The 11,906-nt window shown below is 38.0% G+C and overlaps 2 protein-coding genes across 2 annotated transcripts; one reads left to right on the top strand and one right to left on the bottom strand.

Moving 5' to 3' along the window:
- The first annotated feature begins 2,724 nt into the window (after positions 1-2,724).
- Positions 2,725-4,960, top strand: crebl2 (cAMP responsive element binding protein-like 2). Its single transcript, XM_030778502.1, has 3 exons — positions 2,725-2,931; positions 3,508-3,705; positions 3,961-4,960. The coding sequence occupies exons 1-3, from the start codon at positions 2,917-2,919 to the stop codon at positions 4,120-4,122; spliced, it is 375 nt and encodes a 124-aa protein (XP_030634362.1). The 5' UTR covers positions 2,725-2,916; the 3' UTR covers positions 4,123-4,960.
- A 3,332-nt stretch (positions 4,961-8,292) lies between these two features.
- On the bottom strand, positions 8,293-9,567 carry gpr19 (G protein-coupled receptor 19). The gene has a single exon (XM_030790673.1). The coding sequence runs from the start codon at positions 9,565-9,567 to the stop codon at positions 8,293-8,295; it is 1,275 nt and encodes a 424-aa protein (XP_030646533.1).
- Positions 9,568-11,906: the final 2,339 nt, after the last annotated feature.

Here is an 11,906-nt window from a genome sequence, read left to right as displayed (position 1 = left end):
CCTATAAAGCTTAGTTTTGTACCAAACGCTATCGTGCTTTTGAAGTTTGGGGCGGAGCATGTGAGACCCTGTGCAGTCGAGCAGTGCGCTATTCATGACCTGTTGGCTATAAAGACAATTCTTTCTTGGACATCTTCCAGCCTTATTAAAACCCGGAGAGCTCATAAGTAAAATTCTCCAGCACATCCTCTTAATGAGCGTTCTTCTCATACTAATGATCAAAATACAATTCATTCGTGTTTACCTTCAAAATATCGTAATTATTAGTGGATATGGTGTGTTATTTCATGGTTAAAAAAATCACACTGTAAGGCTTACCCACCAGTCCTTGTAGACTCAAGCAGTTCTTGACACGATGTCTGTGACGGTCTGAAAAATATCAAAGCAACAGAACTTTGAGGCATGCTGTGTAGAGCTGGATGTCCAACAGCCATCATGCTTTGATTTCATGAAAGGGCATGAGACCATCTGTCCTTGTGACTGTTGTGAGATCAGTATCATGACCCTTGCAAGTGGATTTAGCTGTGTGTTTTCAGATTAACAGAAGGGAACAAGTTTGACTGATGAAAAATTGACAAATATATTCCTCCAATTGTTAACCAAATACATAGTTTGTATGAGCATACATTTGCAATTTTCTTAGATCAGATACATTTTAAACACACGTTTAAAAATGAACTTTCATGCTTCACACTGTATTCCAAAATTTGCAAGGAAACATAGGCAATATTTGTATCACTACAATATATTACAACTGCAGTTACTCTATGTTTCTAAGTTTCTAAAAACAGTTTGTGCTGTACTTGTGATCATACTAGCTACTCTCACTATATGTGGATACTTTTACTTAAATCTTACTTAATCTTAATTTTATGTAAATCAAATGAGAGCAGTTTCGTGTTTACATGTTTATTAGCTTTATTAGTGAACCAATTCAGCTACTAAAGGTTTTGGGCTGAGTGTCACTGTCACAAATTCAGAGACACACCTGCCTTAATGAAATAATGTGCTGGTTCAAAATTAAGCTGCACACTGACTTAATAGGGTGAACGGAGTTTATTCTTCCCATGGAAATTAATGGGTGCCAAAACACAAAGGGGTAGTAATGTCTTTTTTTGGTACATCCTGGTATTCAGTGTCAGAGTGCCCCTCTCTTACAAACAACATCTGGAGATCCTATACACAGATGCTCAGAACCAGTGTGTTGGACTTCTACTCTAAGACAATGCATATCCTTGTTGACCTGAGACTTGCAGTCCTGATGTAATATTTAAAGCATTTTAGAGGTAATTGGTCTTCTTTTTCAAAAAATTGCTATGAATTAATAATTCTATGCTTCCATATACTGTAATCAAAAGCTAAGGAAAAAGAGGTCATTTCAGAAAGCATCTATACAGCTCTCAGTTATGCTCATTTTTCTTATCTATTAAATGGAGGAAACCTACTGCCTGTTGAGAGGCTTTAGGGATGGTAAAAATTGAGTGAACAATCCAAAAGGCTGGTTGCTATTGTTGGTATTGGCCTCTACTTTCAAAATGAAATCAAGCCATAATTACAGACTTCTGGAGCCTCGTTGTGCTCTGCTGCTTTTTAAGAGAACAAAGAGCATACAGCACATGTTTGGTTCATGGCTGACCACAGAAATTTGGTCATAGGAACCAACTTAATGTAGAACTGTCATAATCAAATAGATTAATCCAAGCTGAATTCAAGTGACAGTTAAGAGAATGGGATTTTTTCGGTGATACTTTCTTTAATTATTCTCTTAAATTAAACTAACTAAAAGACTATGGTGCATTTTCTTCCTTGGGTCTTCAGGCAGTGCCTGGATAAATTGTTTTTGAAAACAAAAGCTGAGGCCAAAGCACAGGCAAGATTGAAAGGTTTTCATATTGAAGCAATTAATGTACATGGTTAACTAAGACTACTGAATCAAAAGGTCCACATCCCTTTACTTGTCATGGGAGCAGTCTGAGAGATATGGACATCACTAGCCACAGTGCTGAATCAATCTGGGAAACAGAGGCTGGGAGAGCACAGATGAGTTTGTCACTGCTAAAAGAATGTGGTCATATGCAGCCCAGACCACCTCAGAATGTGGTCTGAGTGATCGGATCTCAATGTGACCTCAGTACATCTTGGATGCATTTACACATGTACTTTAGAGCTGTCCACTTGTGATCGGATCACCAAAATTGCATCTAATGCAAGGTCTATACTGAGTCATATTCTGCGAGCCAATTATACTGGGCACATCCTTAGTCAAACACATGCTTTCCTTTTGAGTTTAACACCAAGAATGGATGGCATCAAACATAACACTTTAACTTCTATTTGCCAAGATAAGGAATAGTGGCTTCATTTTGTTTTTCACCAGTAATATGGATATTATGTTCCCATGTTCATTGTATGAATATGTTCATATAGAAGAAAAAGACTTAAATGATATTCTTAATTAATCGGACGGTGCAAACGCGTTTAAAAGGTCACGAACCGTGTGTTAACGGTATTTAATTTTGGGGAGAAAAGGAATCTGTTGTTAGTAGTTTTTATGTCGGATCTTCTTCTAATCCAAACGACCGAAAAAATAAACAAATAAATTAATTAATTAAAAAAAAAAACCAAAAAACCAAAAAAAACATCAAGCCCCAGCAGGCATCGGGAGGGGGCGGTATACAGTGACGACAACAGGAAATGGGCGGATGTAGCGTTTTGCTAAAAACATTGGCAAGGATCTCGAAAGACGTCGCTACTGGAAGAGAATTCTTTTAGTTCTTAAAACTTAAATCTACCGTCTGATATCCAGGATTTATAGTACTTACGCTGTCCTTTTCAGCGTGTTTGTTTAAATAGTCATCCACTTTGTTGGCTGATTAGTTAGCCATTTGGTTTCTCATTTAGCGAGGGTCATCCAAAATGGATGACAGCAAGGTAAGCTAACTTTAGGTTTAATTGTGCTTTGTCTGACTTTCAAAAACCGTATTGTCTCAGTTGTTTTAAGCTCTGAGTTTAGACAAGAGCAAGTTTGAAACTAAATCTTTGTTAGAGAGCATTGTTTAGTTTCAAAACTTCTGAAGTGTGTTTCGTACCCGTGTTTGCTAACCTGGGGCGAATGTGGTAGCTAACACAGGATACAGTGTTGGTAACACAGGTTTGTGGTTGGTTAGAGCAATCCTCATTAATTTTTTCCAGAGTTTCTTTTGAAGAACACAAGAACCTGTACACGATGTCACTTAAACATATCCATGGTCATTTGGTTCTACATTTTATTTGTTATTTAAACATTGGCTGTAAATATTGGTGAACCGTAAATACCATCTTATTTTTTTAGCATAAACTGAGTTAATGTTAACAATTGCCATTGTTTTTCTGTCTTATCATCATGGCCTTAGAGTAGTTGATCTTTAGGTGTGTCTCATAATTAGTGAAGTAGTAAGGAATAACAATAGCAACAATTGTGAACAATTAAAGAACAACAAATTATTTTAAATGTTTTCCCATTTCTAGATAGTTGGTGGAAAAGTGAAAAAACCTGGAAAGCGTGGCCGTAAACCTGCCAAAATTGATCTGAAGGCGAAGCTGGAGCGAAGTAGACAGAGTGCAAGGGAATGTCGTGCCAGAAAGAAGTTACGGTATCAATACTTAGAGGAGCTGGTGTCTAGTAAGGAGAGGGCCATCTGTGCCCTGAGAGAGGAACTGGAAATGGTAGGTTTTCCTTTCATCAAAGTCGAATGTACATGTATATTACTATGTCAGTCTCATTATGATCAGTTTTTTCAACATTACGGTGTTACCTTTTCATAAAGCCTTCTTTGACATTTTATATCATTATTTGCTAATCCTCCATCTGTTGATACACACAAAGTGTAGTCAGGGTATGTATTTACATAAAGAGAGATGCAATGGTTAATAAGGCATATTGTCTGTTTTTTTTCTCTCTCTCTGTTCTGAACCCTCCAGTACAAGCAGTGGTGTTCTGCCATGGACCAGGGAAAGATCCCCTCTGAAATCAAAGCTCTCCTGACTGGAGATGATCAGAAGATGCCCCAAAGTACCAGCACTAAAACACCCAAAAATGGAAAATACAGCTCCAGTGGTAACAGTCAAAACAAATCTGCTTAGGTAGAGGACTGACCACTCCTTAATAAAGCGGTCAGTGGGATTGATAACTAATGGCATGGAATGTTCCAAGGCAGGTTTCCTTGTAAAATCGTCTGTTCATTTCAGTTCAGTCGTCAAACCCAACAGTCACACTGTCAGAGCGTTTCATTCAGACACATGACGTCATTGAAGGAAAAGGGGAGAGGAGTAACCATTAATAGCGTAATATGAATGTATACAGTGTTCCTTCTTTCAAATCCACTCCTAGTTGGACCCATTTGTTTTGACATCGTTATTACATAGTGTTTGAGGATATTGGGTGTATTGCTGTGTATTACTTAATTTAACATTGTTTCTCTTACACTATAAATTATTTGTGTGATGAATGTAATTTACATTTTACCCGTTGTTATTGACACCAACTATTATGATCTCACAAGAACTGTACAATAATGGTCATGAAATTGAGAATCATGTATAGCTCTGTTCTGTCCACATTCTGACACATGGCATTGTCTGATATTTGATTTTTTGTCCTCTCAACATGCATGTCCTTATGTTAATGATATTTAATTTTTCAAACTTAGTCTTTCAGTCTCAACTCTATTTTGAACATTGTCCTATTTGGAACATGATTTTGGAGAGGGTGTACTTGTACACATATTACGACCTATGTGTAACTGAAAGTCTTACAAAAAAAACAGACAACAGGCATTTAGTATGTATCAGAGTTCATGCCAAAATCCAATATCTTCTTTGTCAGCACTTTATATCATTTCTCCTAATTTCATTGTAAGGAAGAACTGATCATCCTTAGGGGATTCTTTAGAATCCATTTTTGTAATTTATTTTGTAAATGGACACAAAAGCACTTTTGTTCTTTTTCCTGTTGTTTTTTAAAATATTTGTGTTGCTCTGTCACTTTTGATTTGTTTAAAGTTCTGCCTGACAGTTTAGCCATAAAAAAAAGATGAATTTAGCTTAAGATTTCTTAAAAACCAATGTAGGATATAACCTGTTATTTGCAATAGCACTGTTTTCAGTATAGCTATTTTGACAATAATTCTCATCTCTCCAATAATAACAAAACTGTTTTTTTCTCCATGTACAATGGCACATTCTGAATTCTCTGCTGTGTTGAATTAATTGCAAGTAGTAATCATTTATTCTGCTTTTTTACAGTCATTGTATAATGTTACATTTCGTTTTGATGTAGCTCAAGGATTCTTGCATGTACTCACCACAATAGCTTTTAAACCAAGTCTAATGGTATATGGGAGAAGAGCAGGGTTTTTTGTTTTAATTATTGTCCACTACAAAGGTTGCCAAAATTTGAATTGGAGAATTCTCTGGAAGAGGTGGATGCTGGAAGGATGTTTATGCAATAGACTAGGGAAACTTGATTCAAGTGAATGAAAAAGGCAATATTACCTGAAAGCTTTCCAGAAATAAGGATGAAAAAGCAAGATGTGTGGCTGAGATAATCATGGTCTGACAAGCACAAGTTGTGTATGTATGTTCAGAAGAAGGGTAATTCAGTGGTAAAAAACAGTTAAGCTCAACTTAGAAATGTTTGTTTTGATTACACTGTTATATAAGCAACTGAGTTTTTGCAAGAAGTATTTGTAAAACTAGTGGGCAGTGAAGGTGTTGAAATGTCAGGCGGACAGGTCAGTCTTGGCCAGTGTGCATGAATCAGATTCCATCTTAATTAAAATGGTAGGATGTAACAGTTGGCTGGAAATCACCCATTCAAAGCCTGGAAAAGCTAGACATTACCTTCAACCTGCTCTAGGTTTTTAATACTATTACATGACTATTGTTACATAAAATTCAGATCTTTGCTGTTTTTGCTCATGTTTCTATTCCAATGTAATTCTCATGTAGTGTTTGTGCAGACAAAACTATATTTTTATATGTAATGTCTGTGGGTTGATTGTATCCCTGTTCCTGAATGCACAGATGCATTATTATGGTTGTAAGACGTGAAGATGTTTAGCAGAAATGGCTTTGTTAACATAATAAAGCTAGATAATAGAACCATTATTTGTGTGTTGTCCTTTTTTGCCTGAGAGGAAACTATGATTTACTGACTCAGACTGGTAGTTACATAGTTTAAAGGCCAAGTTGTTCGTAGAGATAGAATCCTCATAAAGAACCACTCATATGTATGTATTCAACATTCTGAATTGTGTTTGGTATCAAGAGTGAAAATTAATTTGCGACTTTCTTTCCTTTCTGTTTAAGCTGAGGAAACTTAAAAAAAAAAGACTTTTTACAAACAGTTTACCTTTTTATTCCTCTCCTTTGAGGCTCTTCACTTTTTCTTTTAATGATATCTCCATTTTAATGTGAGCGGTTGGGCTTCTAAAGGTTAGGGTTCACAAGCCCTCGTAAATGCTCCAGCAGTTGGAAATGGAATGAACGTGCTTGCGTTTATCAGTTACAGCGTGAATGTGGAGTAGTTCGAAATGAACAGGTCCCTGCTCAAGAAGCTATTGCTTTACACTTTTTTTCTGTGCAGATCCAATAACTGTTCCAAAGACACATCCACTGCAGTATGCTGCATACGTGCATTATAGGTATGGTTTTTGGAAAGCCTAGTGTGATATACTACTATTTTTATTAGTGTCAGTGTAAGCAAAATTTTGCACTCCAGGAGAGTAAAAACTGTTGCTAAGCTGTAATCTATACAGTACCAGACCTGCACTTTGATCTAAGAACATACCACCTGCCACATTTTTTTTATTTGTACATATCAGGTTAGAAATATTTTATGGTCATTTTATAACCAAACATTTCTGTCCGGATCTTTTACACATAACACTGTTTCCAAGTAAAACTCGTCGGTAGTGAAGATGGGTGCTGTTTCCAGGTGCTGTGTTAGAGCAGTTCTGAGATCAGCAGGGACTGTTTTGGTCGCTCTGTGGGAGTGAATGAGAGGCTTTTGTGCCTCCGGTTTAATTTGGATCTCTGCTCTTGGTGAAATTCACAATGGAATACAGAAAACACGGACAAATTGCTTTTGAGATGGCAAACAGGCTTAACGAAGCTACAGACAGTGATGAGAGGGAGGGAACCGAGGACAGCCTCAATGGCTTTATTGTCTATTCAGATGCAATAGTACTTGCCCATCAATGGCTGACTAATTTTTACAAACAACTGTTATTAAAGGAACACTTTCAGCTTATTGTCCTTAATACAGTTTTGAAATCAGAGAGCTGATCTGAAATATATTTTCACTTTGTAATGAAAATACTCGTTCAATGATTTTTTTCTGGCTCGAGAGCAGAGCAGTCTGTGAAGGTCTGTGAAAAAGCTGTGGAATGTAGTTAATGCTTAATTCTTTTATTTGTTTCTTACCAACATATAAGCAAATGTTTTCAGTCACAGTAGGAGACACTTTCTGGAATGAGATGTTTTACACGCAGTGAGTAACACTAAATGGTGTTGATGGGTAGCACCACAGTAGCAACAGATTCACAAGAGAAGCCATTGTCCTTTCCTTCATGCCAGCCAAACTATAGCCTACTGAATTCCTCGCTATCCGTTCAGCTTGGGTTCGAGCAATCACGTGACCATTTCACCTGTGCCTGTGCCGGTGCTCATAAGATTAAAACCAGCATGGTTGTCTAGCTGGCTCTTCAGGCGAAGGCTACCTAAAGCCATTAAAACAGAATAAATATCAAACACACAGACAGAAAACAGACTTGGTGATTCTGCGTCATGTTATACACACACTATTATAATACACAAAATTCAGGTCAAGAAGTTCATCCATAATGCATCACAGACACAAATGATATATGCCTCTAGTCAGGAACACAAAGGATGTTTCTGTGTTCAATGTGCTGCTCATGGGTAACACTCTTATACAAAATGGCAGGACTTCTATAGTGTTGACTTTAAATAAGAGATTCTTTCCTGTCGTTTTCCACACAATTCAGTACATTCTGATGGATTTACAAGAATACATTTCCATCTGTGGTTGTAAATGCTCAGTTTGTTCCATAACATTATGCACATATTTAATGCTCTGAGCAACTAGCACCCCATTTGGTACATTCAAACAATGTCATATACAACATACTTCATCAGCCATTTTTGTCATAAAAGTTACTCCAGACTAGTGTCATATGGAGACTTTGTTGTCTCCGAGGATGTTGACTTTGAGACCAACTCTGTGACAATTCAGACAAATGTATTTGGTGGATTGGCGCTGATGGGCCATGCCAGTTTTTTCTCCTTTGCTTCTCGGTCAAAAGTGTCATATACTGAGTCCTTGATGAGAGTCTTTGCTGGAATGGGCACATCCATGACCCCTACATAGTTCTTTTTGGCCATCCTTGAGCTGGCGGTAATTGTGTATGCATTGCTGCGGTAGCATTTCATAGATGACATGCAAAAGGTCTCCCTCATGCCACGCCTGAAGTTGGCATTGTACACCGAATAAATGGTGGGCTTGGAGGCTGTGGAGCTGAAGGAGATCCAAGTGATGGCTGCGAAGAACAGCAACCCCTGTCTGGTTGGTCCGCTTGGCTCCCTTGGATGCCATAACTGGGCCACAAAGAAGGGCATCCAGGTCAAGAGAAACACAGTATTGAGCATCAGGAACATTTTGATGGTCTTTACCTTAGTCCTTGGAACAATGTTCATGGTTCTACGCACCGTGCGTCCATCAGCACTGATTCTCCAAATGTACCGCACCACTCTTTGATAGAAGGAGAGGATAAGTATAGCTGGCACCAGGAAACCAAACAGAAGGTGTGCCACTCCATAGGCCAGGCTATCCCAGGAGTCTGGCAGAAAGAAATCACAGTGGCTTTCTACTGAGGATGATGAGCCGTAGAAAAAGAGGCATGGGGACACAAAGGTGGCATCAAATAGCCATGAGGCTAGGATCATACGCTTGGCCTTCTCTCGGGAGACCTTGAAGCTCAAGGGATAGACGATTGTGTAGAAACGATCCACACAGATGGACAACAGCACGTACACCTGCACACCGGGGCACAAGTGCTGAATGTAGCGGACGATCTTGCAGGCTGCTGTGCTCAAAGGCCATCGGCCAGAGCTGACCTGGAGCAAAATGAAGGGGGCACAGCCCAAGCTCAACAGCAGGTCAGCGCAGGCCATGGACACCACAAAGTAATTTGTGGTTGACTGAGTTCTTCGGCTGCGGTGAATGACCAGACATACAAGGGCATTACCCAGGACAGAAATTAGCCAGAGCACTCCAAAAATCAGGCCAAGGACCGTTACCTCAGCTGGGGTCAACTCATACGAGGCCAATGAGTTGTTGGATTTGAGAGAGGAGACTTTGGAGGTTTCGTTCCAGGAACAGGTGACGGGTGTTGGTGATTCTGTTAGGTAAGTGGAATTGTCTGAGTTATTGAAAAACATTGGATAAGTGAGGAGAGTTGAATGGAGGGAAAGTTTATTGCTGTCCATCGATGGAGCATACACCATTTCCACGGCTGTTTCAGTCAAAGTCTAAAAAACAAGAAACATAGCATACAAAAGATTATCTTGAATGAATGCTTTATTGACAAGTCATACATATCGGGGGTTAGACGTGATGCGTTATTAATGTATAACCAATAAAACTGCTAAATGTTACCAAAAACCGAATTTGGAATTATTTATTTGTGGCAAAATGGTTTCACCATGTTTGAGACATTAAACATGTTATAAAGTTTAAAATGTAATGACATCCAAGTTCTATTTGTTCAAAAAGCAAAAATAAATCAAGTGACTGGGATTAGGCTGTGGTAAGCAACTCCTTTGTTGTCAGATGAGAAACATGACACCCGGTTACCCAATAACTGATACTTAATGAAATTACAAGACAACCAAAACTAAATTTGATTCACCCTCCGTATAGAAGTGATATGAAACTTAACATTGTTAAAATGCGTCGTGTTGACAGTGTACATTTGGTTAATTAAGATTCACGTTTTGGTTGATTAAAACACCAATTCAGATCAGCAGCAAGAGAATAGGAATGACAGCAGAGACTGTTTAATGAAGCTGTGTTCACACACTTCAGAAATCACTTCTGGGTAAAGCATGCCGGAGGCTTTGTCCTTCTGTTACTGTGAGAAGAGTAATTTAATGGAAAACATCTTAAAAGAAGATGGCAGAAACATTCTTAGAATTAAAGAGTAAGTTCTAAAAATTTCTTTTTGACTTGAAAGAGAAATGAGAGCAAACCCTGCTGCACATAGAAATGTAAGTATTTTTGTTGTGCTTTCCTTCCTTCCTGGGACATAACTGTGAGCTAACTACTATTGCACTGCAGGTCTCACTCTCTTGTCTCTGAGAATTCCAGGTAATCTTGACGTGAGTATGTGTGTGATATCAGGGTTCTCATGCTTTTCCTCCCGAACAAGAGGCAGAGGTTTATTTTAATAACATATGCACAGCCATGCGTAATGTGCACGCAGCAAAACAGTCTTTAAAATTCAAGTAGAAAATACAAACAAATACAAACCATAAATAGACATGAACATTGTGTGCTCCAGACTATTACAAATGTTATGTATGTTATGAGAGAAAGAGAGATAGAGAGATAGAGATATTTGTTTAAACAGTCGGTTTGTTGAGCCAGAGTAAATTAACAATTTTAAAACGGATACTTAAAAAAAAGGTCTTCTGTGGAGGCACTGGGATTCAAACAATTCAGAGAATGTAAAGATTCTGAAAAAAAAAAATCCCAAATATATATTTTTCTTGCTGTGACAATTTCGAACCATTTAACATTTGTGTATCCATTGCAGTCTAAATGAGATGTACAAGCTAGACTTTCCCCCTTACAAAATCATGCATATGAGAAATCAATTCTTCCACTCACAAATTCTATATATCTTCATTTTATATCACATAGTTTATTTAAATGATACTAAACTAGTGAAAAATAACCCTAACCTCATTATTTCATTAACTGTGCAGAGAGAAGACTGGTGTCAAGAGAAACCTTTGGCCTCTCTAAGGACACTAATTAAGACGCAGGGACTGCACAGCACAGCACTGGTTTGTGCTTATCTCATCCTCATGTTTACTCGGGAGGTTTCACTTCTGTACTCCCCTAACAACCTCACTTAGACCTCCAGGCATCCAAGCTAATAAAAAGCACAAAATGAGTCAGGTACAAACAGTACAAAAAGAGTCACAGTCCCAACCCATGTTATCCTATTGAGTTACTAATAAAGAAAAATCGGATTTTCATATGACAGAAGGTTTTAACACCTTAAGGTAATACATTTTATTGCTTGCATTCTGACTGAGATTAGATGGCCAGTGTTGCTTGTGCAACATAAAGAACAAAAACCTTACTTGGTAAATCTCACGGATTTTTTTTCCTATGGGGATCTCTTCGTAGTGACACTTCAGATGCAACGTTGTTTTAATGTTCGTAAATATTAAATGTCTAAACAGCTGCCAAAAGTGTCAGATGTTCTATTCAGTCAACTATGACAACTCTTCACTTTCACTATTAGCCTCAGGTCACAATTACTTTTTTGGTCAACCCACATCGAAGCTAATTGTACATATATAATGGCCTACACGCGACCAATGATATGCTACTCCTCAGAGCGCTACATTCGCCAGAACAAACACGTCAGTGTATTTTACAGTAAGACCTAACATCATATGTGAATAGAATGAACCTGCATAGATGTTATGCAGTCCTCTAAATCCATCAAAGGGCAACTGGTTAGATGGTGACGATCCAGACGTAATAAATTATGAGACTTTTTTACTATGTGTGCTTAATCCTGAATTTAATGTTTGCTGCCCTCACATAA

The sequence above is a fragment of the Chanos chanos genome, chromosome 1 (assembly GCF_902362185.1).
Source record: "Chanos chanos chromosome 1, fChaCha1.1, whole genome shotgun sequence".
Lineage (NCBI taxonomy): Eukaryota > Metazoa > Chordata > Actinopteri > Gonorynchiformes > Chanidae > Chanos > Chanos chanos.
The sequence above is the reverse complement of the archived record's forward strand: the minus strand, read 5'-3'. Positions and strand labels throughout refer to the sequence as shown.